The sequence below is a fragment of the Camelus dromedarius genome, chromosome 19 (genome assembly GCF_036321535.1).
Source record: "Camelus dromedarius isolate mCamDro1 chromosome 19, mCamDro1.pat, whole genome shotgun sequence".
Lineage (NCBI taxonomy): Eukaryota > Metazoa > Chordata > Mammalia > Artiodactyla > Camelidae > Camelus > Camelus dromedarius.
Window position 1 is genome coordinate 21,189,296 of NC_087454.1, and position 17,293 is coordinate 21,206,588.

Genomic DNA, 17,293 nt, shown 5'->3' on the forward strand with positions numbered 1-17,293 from the left:
GATGACCCTCTAGACTCCAGGCTTGGGGGTCCACTCACTACACATTGGGGCCATACCACCACGTGTTTTTCCTCATCAGCCCTCTAACTGTGGTCTGGGCTCAGAGCAATGGAGATCTGGTGATTTCAGCATGTGTTTATCCCTGCCCTGGGGAATCCTTAAGGATCTCTCCTTCTTAGAAAACCTCAGAAAGGTAACCACCTTTATGACTGGCCCTCAGACATGGGAACCAGCCTCTCCCCTCTGTCCCCGTTCAGTCCCTTACATTGGGACCTGATGGGCTGACATTGCCTCCTGTGGAAGTCACTGCTCTGGGATCCAGAACTTTGGGGGTGATTTCCACATTTACTCCTTCCCCAGTGTGGCTTCAGGCTGGGCCTTATCCTCTCCCTTTTCCCTCCACAGCATAGTAGATGGGGCTCTGGGTGTCAGGTAGGGCCCAGGGGTTGCGGCAGGTGGAGGTGAGGCTGACCCTGGCATCTGTTCTTCTCAGAGGTGCAGTCGGATTCCGCCCGAAGCAAGATGCTGACCGGAGTCGGGGGCTTTGTGCTGGGGCTCATCGCCCTCGTAATGAGCTTCATTCTCCACTTTCAAAGATGGCGAGGCAGGAAACTTCTGGAAAGTGGTTGGTATTGCCTTTCTACTGTCTCATTCTATTCTCCAGTGATGACATTGGAAAAGAAAAGCAAAACGACAGAGCAAAAGAGGTCACTGAAATCAAATTCTGAAAATGCAAAGACAGCCCTGTAGGGAGGAAGCTGCCTAGATGAGCTCTTGGTCCAGTAAGACACCTGAGCCAGCTGATGACCCCATTCTGAAGAGTGGCTTTTTTAAGGCTGGGGCAGGCTGACATCTACAAATGGGCCCTTGCTTTAATTCCCAGTGACACGGAGAATGGGGTGCAAACATTTGTATAATTTTCTAAAATGTTGCCGTCCTTTACTTTTTAATGACTGAATTTGTCTTCCCTGTCACTTTCATTTCAGGACAACAGGGACCTCAACCAACAGGTGGTATTTCTACTCCCTTCTTCCTTCTTGGGATGTAGTTCATTTCACCGCACCATGGGTTTGGGAGCATTTAACGAATATGCTGTGTTCAGGAGATAACACAGGAAGTGCCCTGAGGGTGAGGAGAAACTCTCAGAGGCTGTCCCATTTTTTCAAGTTGAACCAAACTGCCCCCAGTTCTTGGTCCCATCTTCATCTCTGGGTGGGTATAAGCAGTGAGTACTACTTTGCCCCATTGCTGAAGGAAATTCCAGAAATTCTCTTCCATTTTTCATCAAGCCAACACTCAGACTGTCTCTATAATTTTTTTTCCAACTCCTGGGATTCTCGAGGGAAAAGAAATATAGCCTCTTTTTAATTTCTTCTTCTTCACAGGACTCCTGAACTGATATCAAACACCACATGTTGACTGGGAAAAAGTATTTCTGATATTTCCATTGTCCAGCAATGTCCCACCTCCAAAAAGGACATCACTACTGAATTGTGCCCCTGACACTTGCTTCTGAGTCTCTGCCTTTTACAATGAGCTGTTTTGTTTTGTTTTGTTTTTAATGGAGGTACCGAGGATTGAACCTAGGACCTCGTGCATGTGCTCTACCACTGATCTATACCCTCCCCTAGCTGAGTCTCTGCCTTTTAATTCAGCATACTTCCTCTTTCTCAAGTTCTCTAGACTATAGTGTGCCCTTTCCTGAGGCACATACATAAACCACCTAAATCCAATATTATTGTCTCCCTTTCCTACAGAGAGGAAGGAGATGGTCATGTGACTATGTTTATGCTTGAAGGGTTGGATGACCACTGGGTCCAGTGAACAGCCTGGGGATGTCCTTGGTGCTTTCCTCAGGTGTGGAGAAATAAAATTCTTGATGGTGATCCATTCTCTTTATTGAATAGGAGGGCAACTGGTAGTGAATGTCCTAAAATTTGCTTTATTTCATTGTAGATGCCCAAATTCGTGTTGCACTCTTACCAGTGCCGGGTGGAACCATTTCTCCTAGTAATCCCAGACAGAACAGACACTGAGCCTGGATTTTGCCTCTGAAATTCATACAGGACTAGTACAGCATGGTAATTATTAAGAATATGGTTTCCAAGTTTAAAAATCAACATAAGATCATAATTATAAATAACAGGTATAAGAGCATAACATATTATAGCATTCTTTTTATATTATTATTTGCATCAAATTATAGAAGCAGGCTTGTCCTATAACTCCGTGTTCATTACATCACCACAAACTCTCTCCCTTTTGAGCCATCCAATGGGATGCACATCTCCAGTTTCCAAAAAGTCAAAGATACATGTATATCAGCTTTTTCAGATATAGGCCTGCTTTTAGAATACAGTTTTTTTTTTTTATGATTTTTATAAATCATTTTAATTGATGTTTGAGGCTAAGACAGAAGTCATATTTGCTTTGGTCATTTTGTGGTATGGTGTGTCACTTAAGTCTGAATTTAATATAATAGTAATCAGGAAAAATTCTAATTCCTGTAATATTGATAGATTATAATATCAGTTTTCAAAAACAGCAAGGCCTAAGCCTTAAACCAAGCTTAAAGCATTTCTCTTTTTTAACTGTCCTTCTTGCGTGTGACTCTGGGAAATCATTTTGATGAATATGTTCATAGATTATGACTCTAAGTCAGTTTTGGTGATTCTATGTATTATGAGATACCAAACCCAAATGCGGGGCTGTGTTGGGGGTCACCAAGACCAGCTCAGTTTAGATCATTCACTAAGAGGACTCACGGGACTCATTACGTAGCTGTACACACGGCTATGATTAATTACAGCAAAGGAAGCAAAGCAAAATCAGCTAAGGGAAAAGGCACGTGAAAAACTCAGAGAAAACAGGTGCAAGCTTCCAAGGGTCCTCTCCCATCGGAGCCGCAGGACTCGCTCAGTTCCTCCAGCAACGAGTTGTGACAACACGTGTGAATTACATCGGCCAGGAAAGCCCAGAGGAGACTCGGCACTCAGGGTTTTTCGTGGGGACTGGTCTCGCGGGCACCCTCTGCACAAACCAAAGTTCCAGACTCCCAGAAAGAAAGCAGGTGTTCAGCATAAACCATATTGTTTGTTCAGACAGCTCAGGCACATTCTTAATCAGCTCTGGGAATGGTGGGAACCCTCCCAAAATCCAAGTTCCTAGATGCCAGCCAGGGGCCAGCCTTGTAAGCAGGCCTTTCAAAGGAAGGTGGTCAGGACTGCTATGTTAACTCTGTTCTGCACAGGGGCAAACCATCCTTTTTTTTTTTTTTTTTTTTTTTTAATGGAGGTACTGGGGATTGAACCCAGGACCTTGTGCATGCTAAGCATGTGCTCTGCCACTGAGCTATATCCTACCCCTCGCCCACCCCACAAACCATCCATTTTGTTGACAATTTCCAAGATAACATGAGTATCCATGTTTTCAAAGAAAAGCATAGATTGATCAGAAAACTCTTTTAAATCTAAGTTTTCTGGAAACATTGATTATTGCAGAAGACCTAGAGCTAAATTCATATAATTGTTTTTCATTATTATTACTATTATGTGAAATTATTATTACAAACGTTCTATGAGTCCTATTAGCATTTGAGCAGTTTTTGAAAAGCTGAAGTTACAAAGTAAGGATGCAGGTGAAAGCATTCTGTTCTGTGAAAGGTTTATTTTTTGCTCAATGGCATGAGAAATTACGCATGCTTTCTATTCTGTGGTGTTTCTAGGAAAGATTAGAGGTAGCCCATCTCTCAGTGCCCCAAATGAGAAAGAGAAGTTGTAATTCGCTACATCCACTCTTAATCATCTCAGGAAAAAGAGAGAGGCAGCCCACTTTGTGCCCAAGGAATTTCACAACCAAGGAGTTTGACAATGAATGATCCTCTCACTGACTGCACTGCTTAAGATGAGAGAGGCTTCACCATTTGGGATTTTGAGAAGAAAGAAACAAACCTTGTCAGCAGAGAACTATAAAACCAGTTTATAATGCGTAATAATGAGTCATAATTGAAAGGAACTTAGTTTATAAACCATTTTCACTGTTATCTTAAGAGTCCTGAACATTTCACTCTCTGCTTGTAAAGCCGAACTGATAGTTAATTCAGGGTTTGATAAAAAGAAGAAAGTCTCCCTGATTTTCTGTTTGGCCAAGAATTCCCCCTAATGTGATGTCATCATAACACTGTCATAAAGCCGTGAGTTAATTCAGAATTTTAATCCTCGAGTCAGCTTTTGTAGTCTGCCCTCTTCGGGGTAGAGGACTGTCATAAGGAAATAAAGAAGGTAAATGATTTAGTACTTCTTTACTTTCCCTTTTTTATTGGACAACTGTAAGGAATTAAAACTGTGGGGTGTTTTTTAATTCTTATGAGAAATGTTGTAAGATTTTTGAGGAGTCAGATTATCCATGGCAAAGAATCTGAGTTTTAAGTGTTCTTTAAAGCTAGGGAATATTAAATAGGGCCCCATCTCCACCTAGTGGCCAACAGTGGTATTTAGACTTGGAACAAGAAATAAGGATTTGTCAATAATTTGGGGTATTCTTAATGAAAACATTAGAGAAAAGGTGAGGCATATAGAAATCAAAATAAGTATGGCCAAATGTAGAGTTTTGCGGTTTGGCTTGGCGGTGCCTTTGGCAGCACCCCTGAAAATATGCTTATCGTGCTTTGCTGCCAAACCCCAAATATATTTTAAAATAATTGAATATAAAGAAACATACCAACAGAAGGCAACCCTTCAAAATTAACTTTGAGAAGAAGAAGGTCCACGTAAGCAGAGTCCTCATATCTATAAAAGAAGTGCGATCATCAGAAACAGCCCAACAGAACTTTCTGCTCTGATGGAAACGTTTATATCTGAGCTGCCCAATACAGAAGCCACTGGTCGTATGTATTCTTTTTTAATGTTTATTGAAGTGTAGTTGATTTACAGTGTTAGTTTCACGTGTACAGCAGTGATTTCAGTTATACATACACATACATATATATTTTTTCTTTTCAGATTCTTTTCCATTATATGTTATTACAAGAAGTTGAGTATAGTTCCCTGTGCTATACAGTAGGTCCTTGTTGTTTATCTATTTTATATATTGTAACACGTGTGTGTTAATCCCTGACCCCTAACTTATTCCTCCCCGACCTTCCCCCTTTGGTAACCATAGTTTGTTTTCTATGTCCGAGGCCACCTGTACTCTTAGCGCTGAATATACCAGAGGCTGGTGCAACTAAGGAGCTGAAATTCCATTTAATTCTAAATTAGTTAAATTTAAAGTATTGAATGTGACTGGTGGCTACCATATTGGATGGGCAGAATAAAGTTTACGATCTTTTTCTAAAAAACTGTAGGCCCTCTCTTAGCAGCTTTTAATGGAGGTAGATCCATCTGTAGGATAAGCTGGTAGGGAATCGAAAAATGAAAAAGAATTTGATAAGCCAGTGAAGATAGAAGGTAAGTCTTGTCTAGTCATGGATCATTAAATCTGGGGATAGCAGAATATCAAAAACAAAATAGGCCCACCAGCAACTTAATAAAATTACAAGAGAGGTTTAAAAAGCGTCAAAAATCGTCCAGTTCTAGCAGATACAGAAGCTACAGCCACAGCAATAATCTTGGCAAACTCTCAAAGCCAGTTTGAAAGGGCTAGGAATCACTAAGACAAAACTTGAAGAACACATTTCTCTTAGTACGTACAGGAAGGGGGCACCTCAACACACCTGCACTGGTTCACCCTCTGAGTTTAAAGAGCTTTGCCCTAAAGATCACGTCAGATCTTCTCATAGGACAGCACAGATAGCTCCAGTGTCCTTCCCTCCAGATCTGTTACAGTATTCGATCTGTCTGGAAACACTATGCTGTATTAAAATACTTTGGGCGCAGGACAATGTGGCAGAATTCTAGGAACTTTGGGATACAGGCTCAACGGCAACTTTTAATTAGGGAACTTAATCTATTAAGAGGGCTCTTTGACTACTGGCGCTTTCAGAGGAGAAAGTACCTAAGGGAATAGGTTGTGATAACATTAAAGGAGATTACGGAAAACCAAAAATGTTTCTATGGTGATTTCACCTGCCCCCTGGGTATGTTACTTGAATTTACTACTGCAATTCTGGGAAATGGAAACGCTCCCACTTTGAACCTTGGGATTCTACTTCCCCACCAAAAAATGTAAGTATGAAACAGTGCCAAGTCTCTAGTAGAGTATGTAAAATAACAATTATGATAAAATCGTTGGAGAAACGTGACATAATCCATCTCACCAAAAGAACTCTTTAACAACTCATTTTGGCCAGTAAAACGGTAGGTGAATCTCGGAAGTTAATTGTGAATTATAGTAGTATTAAGAATAACAGCTAATTCTTTTTTTTTAGAGAGATTTAAAAACATTTTGTGTGTGAGGGGGGAGGGAGGTAATTACGTTTATTTGTTTATTTACTTTGTTTTTAGAGGAGATACTGGGGATTGAAACCAGGACCTCATACATGCCAAGCATGCACTCTATCACTTTGAGCTATACCCTCCCCCTAATTCTTAATATTACTCAGCCATAGAAAAGAGTGAAATATTGCCATCTGCAGAACATGGATGGATCTAGAGAATATTATACTTAGTGAAGTAAGTCAGACAGAGAAAGACCAGTACTATATGATATCACTTATATGTGGAATCTGGAAAATAATACAAATGAATCTATATGGAAAACAGAAACAGACTCACAGACATAAAAAAACAAACATATGGTTGACAAAGGAGGGGGGAAGGAGGGAAGGACAAATTAGAAGTATGATACAAACCATTATACATTAAAAAGGTAAGCAACAAGGATTTACTGTATAGCACAGAGAATTATATTCAATATCTTATAATAACCTACAATGGAATATAACCTGAAAAAATATATAACTGAATCACTTTGCTATACCCCTGAAACTAACACATATTGTAAATCAACTATACTTCAGTAGAATTGTTTAAAAAGAATAGTAGCTAATTCTTAAATAGTACTTACTAGATGCCAGTGACTGTTCTAAGAATTTATATATACTTAACTCATCTAATTATTAAAAAAAATGTGGTTAGCACTGTACCTGATATCATTTCCTCAGTAAAAGATCTTTCTAAATCAGTCCTTGATTAGCATGTTTGCATCCATCTGACTGATGCATTCTTTTCAATACTAATAAACTATGTTCACCACCTGCTTGCTTTCACTGGCTACCCCTATATTTATTATACTACCACAGTAAATTCTTCCATCCAAGGGCATAATCCAATAAAACAGAATTTAAACAGATGACCTAAATCCAATTCATATATTAAAATTGTTTATTACACTAATGACATGTTTCCATGAGTGATTTGAAAACAATTATGCCTATGAGGAACTTTATGGGGGTGGTAGAAATAGCCTTTATCTTGATTGTGGTAGTGATTACACAATGAATATATTTGTCACAATTCAGAACAGTACAGCTAAGAAGGATGAATTTTATTGTGTGTAAATCATATCTCAGCAAACCTGATATTTAAAAAAGCAACTGCACCCAAAAACTCTGTCTTCCCTTATTGATTTTATGATTAAAAAGGAATGAACCATAAAGTCATAACAATTTCAGTAAATTTGGGGGGAGAAAAATTCTGCCCAAGATCCAGCAAAAAGCCATTGCCCTTGAAACTCCCTCCCCAAAACAAGAACAGAAGTTAATTGGCATGTTTGCATTCTGAAAACAGCACATCCCACATTATATTAAACTTGGATCTCTCCATCAGATTACTGAAAATGGAGCCAAATTCATATGGATCTTTAAACAGCAAGATGCCTTAGAGCTGTGCTGTCTGATATGGTAGCCACGAGCTACATGTGGCTGTTTAGATACATTAAAATTCAATACAATTTAAAATTAAGTTCTTGAGGTGCGCTAACCACATTTCAAGTGCTTGAGAGCCACACGTGGCTGGTTGCTGCCATACTGGGTTGCACAGATGTAGAATATTTCCATCGTCACAGAAAATTCTATTGGCCAGCACTGCTCTAGGGGCCAAATAGGTATACAGACCACGAGGGGTCAAGGGTTTGAGTATTAAATATGTAACTGTGTGTCTCTGAAAATTCAACTGGCCGGCATTTCTAATTAAAATCATCTTGACATGATACAAATTGTAGGTATTCTACTGATACTCCAGCAAGGTCAATGCCCTTCTCAGACACCCAGAGGTAGGCATAGCAATGGAGGTAACTCGCAGTGGCATCACACAGGAAAGTGTGCTGCTGTGACATAGACACAGGCTCTGGGGGCCTGTAACAGTCTGCAGAAACTTCAAGCAACCCCGAGCGGGAGGTCTGCCAGCCAAACAGAATAGCCTATTTGCTTTTAAATTTCTGCTGAGTGCTTTGCCTACAGCTGTTGGTTTTTAGGCCACCACTAGTGGGTAGATTCTATTGGAACCCCCTCCCATCAGAGCAAAAATATAAACCATTGATTTTTATAGAAACTATGAGACTGCTTTATTGGTAAAAGCAGCCACTGCAGAATTCCCCCCATTTCTGGATCTTTCTCAAGAAGTTGTTTAGAGACACAGCACACAGAGACTTGTTCCCCAATATCCATACTCCCACAACTCCTTAATAGAACTTTCCATTTGATTTGGGCACGCAGACTTCCAGAACAAGTACTAGTTTCCCATCCTCCTTTCCAGTTACGTGTGATCCCCAGCCATAGAAAGCTGGTTCTCAGGGAAACTGTGGACCCCAGAGCTGAGCCAAGCACATTGGCTCTCCAGGAATCTGAACAGCAGAGCCCAGAGACGTCGAGACTGTGCACGGAGAACCTGAGTGGGGTCTGCGGCCACCACTCAGTGCTTGTGGCTCCAGAGACCAAGTCCATGAAGCCTTGAGCTCTTCCCTAACGAGTCAACCCTTCCTTCAAATCCTAAGTACCTCAAGATTTTTATAATAAATTTCCCTGGGGCTTAAGCTGTTCTGAATCAGGTTTTACTGTTTGTAACAAAAAGAAACCTAAGAAGTAGGGGGGTCTTGACAGCAATAAGATCAGAAATGGACAGGGTTGCTGTGCACCTGAAACTAACACAATATTGTAAATCAACTATATGTCCATTAAAAAAAAGAAGTATACAGAGGAGCAGGGCACCCCAGACACCAGTGTGTCAGCAGTAACCAAGGCAAGGAGTTGGAACTAAGGCAACATGGCCAGTTCCCCTCCCTTCCCTTTCCAATGCAAAGGCTGTCATTAAAGGGAGAATTATTCCCTTACAGACCAAGTACTATCCCATTTTGCGGGTGAGAAAACTGATACTCATTAAATAAGCAGCCCAGCTGGAAGCAAAGCACCACAGCTAAATGAAGAAGAAGCCCTTGTTAGGAATACAGCGAGAACTCCTGCCAGCTGACGTCAGTACTGCCCTCAGCCCTGTCTGCTCAGCCCTACCCAACCTAGGCCATCAACTGCTACAGACTTTTCCGTCTGGCTGCCTCTGTCACCAGGCTCCAATTAAATGCAGTACTACTTCCCATCTTCTCCCTAACCCTAGTATCTCTGAAAATGTTTCTTAGTTTTTAGCTTTTATTTGTTTCTGTAGATTTTCAATTCTGAAAAGTAAGGGAAATACTGAGGTATTAGTAAAAATGACCACAACTGAAAAGTTGCAGAATTATAAAAAATCCCTACCAACACTAGGAATAAGGTGTTCCTTATTTTGTAAGAAGAACTGGACCACTGCCTGAATAGCCCACACCCTGGGGAGACATGAACACAATGTAGGACTAGATCTTCATGACCCACATACTTTGGCCCAAATCTCTATGGAGTCCAAAGCCTTTATAGATGAAGTGGTGAGACCTGGAACGTGACCTTTACACCAGCTGCCATAGTATCCAGCACGGCTTTAATCTGTTTGCTTTGGAAAACCACTCATCTTGGGAATAAAAGATCTTGAAGGACGAAGTAAGATGTTACTACCAGAGAGGCCAGAGCAAAGTACACAAATGCGTCGCTGCGCTCCCGCTGACTGAGGGCAGGTGGCTCTGTGGGCTGGCTCTCACTGCGGCTGATCTTACCATCCTGGCTTTAGGGCAGTGCCTCCATAGATGTCCCTGGTCTTCACTCAAGGACTAGCAGGACACACCTTCCCTACTGAGACTGCAATCTGCTGGCAGTGCCAGTTTCTGTGAAACTACTCCGAAGATGAGAAAAAAGCTAACAGAAAGCCCCAGTGCAAGCACCCAGGGATGACCTCTGCTCACTTCAACAGGTCTACGTTGAGAAACACGAACATTGGCATCTGAACTGCACAGTTGGTCATGAAGAAGTTAGGATATGGCCTTAACGCTCCCTGCTGACCACACCAAACTTGCAGGATTAGGAGCTTCATAACCACAAAGCAGCCACCTCCTACTACACAGGAGCTTTCTTTCTGAAGCAGCTAGAGACTTACTTAGACCCACTCCCTTCCCCAGCTCATCTCCACCCCTACTTGCCCTGGTCCATTTAGAAACTACAAATCCCATGCAGCATAGCATGCAACATAGCCAAGAGAGGGAGAAAACAGAGACACATAGCCCATGGCTTTCTGGGATGTGTAGTACTTCCAAGTACAGTTATCTAAGTGGTCCAAATTTTACAAGTTTTTTTTTTTGAGGGTGAGGGTAATTAGGTTTATTTATTTATTTATTATTACTTTTTTAATGGGGGCACTGGGGATTGAACCCAGGACCTCCTGCATGCCAAGCATACATTGTACCACTGAGCTATACCCTCCTTGCCACAAGCTGTTTTTTGACCATAAGTCACAGATGCCGAAAGTATCAGCTAGAGGGCGAGAGGGACCCCATCCCCACAGCCTTCAGGCTATAATCTCACTGCCCTCCTCACTCCAAGTCCTCCCCCTCCTAAGCCTCCCAACCTGTTGTTGGCTGTGTGCCTGTGTCTAGGGCCTTCACATCCTGCTCCGATCTGGGTGGGGCCTTGCCGGCACACAACTCCATCACATCACTTACCTTTTCAAACACCATCAATGGTTCAAGTTAAATTCCTTTGAGAGGCAGCCAAGACATGTCAGGACACAGCCTCTCCCACAAGAATATAAGTTTGGGCCCAATCACACCCAAAGTAGCTCCCCAAATCTCTGCCTTCCTCTCCTTTATCTCCTCCTTACCACATCTAGAAACCTCCACTGCCCACAAGCCACTGGAGCCACTGCCAGCACCCACATGTCCAGATGCCAGGACATTTGCACAACCCACGCCCAGTCCTACCCCCAAAACTTTCATCTCTAGGCGCTGTCCTTAAACTCCTCTCATCTTTCCTTACAGCCAGGCCCAAGCTTGCCAGAGGGGCAGGAGAAGTCCCACTGCGAGAAGGCTGTGGTCCTGGCCTTCTCAGCTGCGACTTGGAACAGAAGTGCTCATAAAACTGTTATATGGGGTTGCTTGGCATACTAAATAGGCTTTTGTGGATTGGTCCTGGGGGCCTAACCACCATGTATAAATGTTATTTGAGTAAATGCATGGCATTGTTTCCACGGAGAAAAGCCCTCTGAGCTCAGAGTATCTGATCAAAAGTGACCTTTGGGGACACTCCCCTTTTGTGCTCTGAAAGCGACCTCTGTGGGTTTGGCTCCAACTGCTGAGAGAGCTCTGGAGAAACCTCAGCTCTGGGCCGGCTTGGCCGGGAGCGGGTGCGGGCGGAGCAGAATGCGGCGCGTCTGTTTAGGTTTGATCTTCCCTTCCGCTGAGGCCTGGCAGGTAGGGAGAGGGATGTCTGAAGCGACTGAGACACAGGGGAGGGCATGAGTGATGCCAGAAACCCCGTGCATCGCCTGAACCCAAATAGACGAGGCGCAGGAGCTTCCGTTCCATTCAGCCTCTTCCCAGGTTGGGGGAGTGGGAGTGAGGGTTCAGTGGGTGACGGAGGAGGGACGGTGGTTTGAGGATGTCTTAGGGACCCGAATCATTCCGGCTGCCCTTCGGGCGAGGTCTTGGCACCGACACCAGAGGGCAGCAGAGGCAGAGAGATGCGCAGAGCCGGAGGCGCCGGCGCGCGGAAAAAGGATTTTCACCTGCGATGGGTTTTCCTGCCCGCCCGCCTACGCGAGGCTGGGCTTCTAGATCCCCACAGAAGAGCTCCCTGGGATCGAGACTGCGTTAGCTCCAATACTCCAGGGTTCCAAGATTGAGGCTTTGTCCTTGGGGACCGGCACGATCAAGGCGGCGCCCTCGGGGATCTGGATCCGCCCGGAGGAAGAAGTACGGGGAGCTGGAGCTGCCTACCCGGCGCTGCCTACTGGGACTCCGGGTCCCGGGCGCAAGTGAGCCCCTCCCCGGCCCGCCCCCGGGGGTCTGTGGCCGAGAAACCCAGACACACACACGTGCACACGCTCGTACATCCGTTCCTCCACTGCGCCTGCAGCCAGGCACCCAGCAAGGAAAGGGGCATCGCGAGGCGGAGGAGGCCCTGAAGTAAGTTTTAGTTTCCTGCCAGGACGTGTGGGAGCCAGGATGTGCTGTGTGAGGATGGGAAGCGCCAGGAGCTGCGGGAGGCCGGCTAGTGATGCCCGGCTGTGTGGCCAGCCCTGAACAGAAGGGACACCTGACCCAGAGCTGCTAAATAAGCCCTGAGAAGGGCCGCTGGGGGCGCGGCATGGAGTTGGAGGAGACTGGGCGAGGACTGTGAATCTAGACTCGGCACAAACCCTGGAATGATGTAGACACTTATGCGCACAACCAAGATGAACCCCGGCGGAATCCCTGGTTTTTTATGACACGACATGAAAGCCTGTACCAAAGACACAGGTGCAGCGTTGTCGTGGAAGTGAGCCTCAGTTCCCGCATTGCAGAGTTCAGACTAGGCATCTAAGGCTCCTTCCCACCTTGAGGTCCCTAAAGACTGGGGGCGGGGTTGTGTTTGAGGTGAAATCAAGGAAGGCAGGCACACCCTCACACAGAGCCAGTCCAGCACCAGCGTCAGGCAGAGCCCTGGGACCCCACCTGATGTCACGGGGGTTCTGTTTGAGATGCTGAACTTGTCAGCCAGGCATTATGAACTCTCTCTGCACCCTGACACCCCAGCTGGACAGGCCTTCCAGCCAATAGGGATTAAGCCATCCATTTATGGCAACAGCTCAGCCAGGAAGAAGAGGTGTTGTCGGATTAGGGTTGGGGGGATTGAAATAACAACACAAGCACCACACACATACACCCCAGGAGGAGACAATCACATTTTTTAACCATCTGTCAGAATGGACGCAGGTCATAGTGCTAGACAAGGTCCTGGGAGTCCCTTCCATCCATATGCCACACATTAACCCTTTAGTTGCAGGATCGGGGAAGGTAAGGGGGTGCCCAAGGGAGGGATGGGGTGGCCGGGATGGCAGTGGGAAATCCCGAGGGCTCGGGGCCATGGCAAATTCCTGGCTAAGATGGAAGAATCTCAATATTTCAACAGTCCGCTGAACACGGGCCCTGCACACACCCCTTGCTATTCCATTTCTCCCCTGGGGGAGTGGCCTGGTCCCCAGGGAGCAGGCACTTCGTGCAAGCCCCAGACCAAGTGAAAGACAGCAGGTATGTGAGTCAGGGAGCCCCACCCTGGGCAGAGAGGCAGAGCCCTGAGGCAAAGGAGACCATATATACCAAGGTTCACAGTGGGTACTGCAGGTGGGGTGTGAGAAGGTGGAGTTCGGCCTCCAACCCCCCACAGTCGCTGAGGAAGCCCTGAGGCAAGGATGAGGGTGCCAGGGCTCACCCCAGGAGAGCCCTGTCTCCAAAGTCCATTGGTTTTCATTGGCAATTCTCTCTTTATCTTTTTTGTCATTTTGTCTTCCACTCTTTAAATAATATAATTACTTTTTAAATACAAAATACACAGTGTCCTTTCTCTTCTCTTCCACTTGTTTGGGGTGATTGGGAGGTATATTTTAAATAAGGGTCTCTCAGCTGTCTAACAGGGCACAGGCTCCAGGTGGGAGGGCCCCAAGCCCCAGGTGACCCCCCTCCCCTGGGGTGTCTCAGTACCCGCCTCACCCCTCCCCTGGACTGCCCCTGACTGGAGGCTCTCAGTGCCCTGGCCCAAGGTCCCCTGGATGGTAAGGAGCCCTCCTGCGAGGTGGCACAGAACTGATGCTGTGGGATTCCAGGTGGGCCTGGTTTCGACGGACAGGGTCAGACAGAGGAGAAGGTTCCTAGCCCATGAAGCATACAGGCCCCAGCAGCACCCCTCCCCGCTTTGGGGGGGCCCCCAGATCTGAGAAGGAGGCATCCAGCACAGGCAGCTGCTCCAGCACAGGTGTTCGAACCTCTAGCACCGTCCGGCCTTGCAGAGTCTTGAGGGGGAGACACAAGAGAGAGGGAGGGAGGGGTGAGTGTGGTGGAGGCACCCACTGCCCACGGACTCCCCAGCCTCAGGCCCAGGCTCGCCTCTTCTCTGAGTGCCCTGAGATGCTGTTTCCCTAATCCATGTAACGAGTTCAGACCTTGCCAAATTTTCTTCCTAAAATTTCTTCCAGAGAGTCAGGATTGGGAAAGCTGGGAAGGCTCTGTGTGTGTGTGTGTGTGTGTGTGTGTGTGTGTGTGTGTGTGTGCGCGCGCGCGCGCATGGGTACACCACACTCCTGAGCTGGTCCGTACAGCTTTGGGTTTGTCTTTGAGATTATCCATCGGTAGTGGCTTTGTGAGTCTTTGTGGCTCCACGGGGATGTGTGTATGTATGTTTGTGGGTGTAACCAGGTGATAATAGCCAACAGGATTCTGCATGTGTGGGTACCTGTGTGACCCTGTCCAGGAGACTCTGGGACTGTATGTACGGATTGGGGGTGTCTGTGTGCCCCTGTGCCTCCATGGGGAGGGGCAGTGTTTACACCCATGTGCCTCTGCTGGGCAACCTGTGTAAATGTGTTAGGAGCCTGCATGACTCACTCTGGGTGACACTGCCCTGTGCACACAGGTGAAACCCACCTTCCATCCTTCCTGCCCCGCCTCGCCCCTGTCTGAGCTCCTGAAGGCATATCTGACACCAGGAAGCTGAACTCCTCCTGCTAGTCGCCGGTGCACCTGCCCAAAGGGTCTTCCCGCCGCCTTCTTCCAGCCTAAGTCTGGGACCCGCCCTCCCCAGCTCTCCCTAGTTCCCACCTGACAGCCGTCTCTGAATTCCTTGACGTAGGGGCTGGTCTCTGGGCTCAGCTCGTCTTCATTGGCCCCGCGGAGCTTCAGGGGCCCATCCCGGGCCTCCCCAGAGCACGGGTAGGAGACGTTCTGGTGGGCGGAGACGCTGAGCAGCCGCAGGAAGGTGAGTTGGACCACGCCCACCGGGGAGCCTTCTGAGTCCACGTAAGAGAACTGCCAGAAGAGAGGGCTGCGGTCAGGGGCGGAGACAGGCCTGCGGAGCGTCTGCAGAAGCGAGCCGGCTGAGCCAAGGTCACGAGCAGGGAATGGGTGGGAGGAAAGCGCTGGGGGAGGAGGGGTGGCGGGGGGGGTGGGTGGGTGATGAAGGACCAGAGTAGGAGCCAGAGGGTAAACAAAAGGCAATCTTTTGTCTTGGGTTGTCAAGGGAAGGAGACAAAGTGAGCATCGAAAGACTGGTGAGAAGGAAAGGAAGAGGAGTCAAGGAATGAAGAAGGGTCAGCAGGCTCTGCAGGGCAAGGGCCAGGGTACCTGTCACACAAACCCAGAAACCACTAGGCCCCCATGTGCTCCATTGTGGGGCAGGAGAGAGGGCAGTCAGGGACCAGCGCTCACCTGTGTGACATCATCCCTGGGCGTCACACAGGTTTCCCCTCCTGCTGTAAAATTGCAGAAAACCCGGAAGGCGTCCCGAGCACAGCCCTGGTTGGGGTCGACCCAGTACTCTCCTGTTGAGTGATGGAGAAAGAAGGGTCAGGGCCCCAGAGGTCTCGGACCCCATGCTCCCACTTCCCTCCCACTGCTCTAAGCAGCGTCCTCACACGCTCCCAGTCCTCTGTCCTCCCACTGCCCACCCTACTTCTGTTTCCCTCCTCCCCTTATGCCCCTGCCCCATCTCTGACACCCCACCCCCGAGGAGCACCCCCAGGCTCCTGACTGGAGGAGGTAGGCGCACCGACCCCCTCATACTGGTACAACGTGTGGTTGTAGGTTTGCACACATGTTCATGTGGGTAAATGCAAGCATGTGTGTACATGTGTATATGTTTATCTAATCCTGTAGACACTGGGCTGATAATGAGCTGATAAGCCTGGTGGGACCATATCAGTTGCTAAATATTGAAATTTCTGATCTGGCTGGTAAAGAGCTGCTGCTCCAGCCCCTCACCCCTCACCCCTACCCCAACACCTTCCCCAATACTCCTCTGGCCTCCACCCTGCTTGTTCCTGTCCATGCTGCTGTTAACATGTCGTGTGCCCGACACTGACCATCGGGCAGCTCTGGGTGACAGAGCTTCAGGTCCTGGCAGGTGCGAGCGGGGCTGTCCTGGGTCCCTGTCGGACGCCTCATCTGCTCAATTTCCTCCCGCAGGGAGTCGAGTGAGCCAAAGATCTCCTCCAGCCCCCCAGGACTGCCTGGGGCCCCCCCAGTTGGCATGGCCTCATCTTCCTGCATCAGGCGGCTTCCGTCCACTGAGCGCCGAGTCTTCTTGGGCATCTGGATGGGCAGGGGCTGGATCACCTCGCCTGGGGGCCCCTGGGTGGAGGGACAGGTAGAGAAGGCAAGAGATGAGGTCAGTACGAGGGAGAAGCAGAGAAACACCTGGACAGAGAGGGCCCATCAGAGAAGCTGGCCCTGATGTGTGACTCACCGGGTGTCCTGGAGGGCCCTGGACGCCCTTCTCTCCCTTGGGTCCAGCTGGGCCCTGCCAAAGGAGTCAGTGAGGTCAGGGAGGGGTCATGAGGTCAAGCAGGCAATCAAGGTCACAAAAGGGTGAAATCAGGCTCCAGGCTCGGAATGAGGGGCTCTGCTGGGGGCAGGGGAGAGTAGGTTTGCCCTGGAGAGACAGTGTCAAGTCCAGCTGGGGGGAGGGGCAGAGGGCAGAGCTAGCTGGGGGACACTCACTGTGGCTCCTTTGGCTCCTTTGGGGCCAGCAGGTCCCTGTGAAATGAGGAATAAGAAAGAGATGGTCACCATAGGGGAGGTCAGAACACGGAGGAAGGGAGAGGCAAGGTCATGAGTCCACAGGATCCTGGGGCCACCAGAGGAGGGGCAGGCATGAGGGAACAGGGGGACATTCAGGAGGCCCTGTGGGACTGGGGTAGAAACACTGCAGGTGTAAGAACATATGGGGGACACTGGGGCCTATGCTTGTTAGGCTGGT

General features: G+C 47.4%; 2 protein-coding genes across 2 annotated transcripts in view; one reads left to right on the top strand and one right to left on the bottom strand.

The window, feature by feature from the left end:
- The window catches only part of LOC105101433 (HLA class II histocompatibility antigen, DP beta 1 chain), an 18,618-nt gene extending 6,294 nt beyond the window's left edge, over positions 1-12,324 (top strand). The window contains exons 5-6 of the mRNA XM_064476628.1: positions 494-663; positions 12,175-12,324. Of these exons, the coding sequence (XP_064332698.1) occupies positions 494-663; positions 12,175-12,324 (320 nt within the window). The remainder of the gene's footprint in view (positions 1-493; positions 664-12,174) is intronic.
- Positions 12,325-13,225: 901 nt separating this feature from the next.
- COL11A2 (collagen type XI alpha 2 chain) overlaps positions 13,226-17,293 on the bottom strand; it is a 28,968-nt gene continuing 24,900 nt past the window's right edge. Inside the window, exons 61-66 of the mRNA XM_031434966.2 lie at positions 17,035-17,070; positions 16,781-16,834; positions 16,398-16,665; positions 15,745-15,857; positions 15,139-15,345; positions 13,226-14,333 (exon numbers count right to left, since the gene is read on the bottom strand). Of these exons, the coding sequence (XP_031290826.2) occupies positions 14,193-14,333; positions 15,139-15,345; positions 15,745-15,857; positions 16,398-16,665; positions 16,781-16,834; positions 17,035-17,070 (819 nt within the window). The 3' untranslated portion in view covers positions 13,226-14,192. The remainder of the gene's footprint in view (positions 14,334-15,138; positions 15,346-15,744; positions 15,858-16,397; positions 16,666-16,780; positions 16,835-17,034; positions 17,071-17,293) is intronic.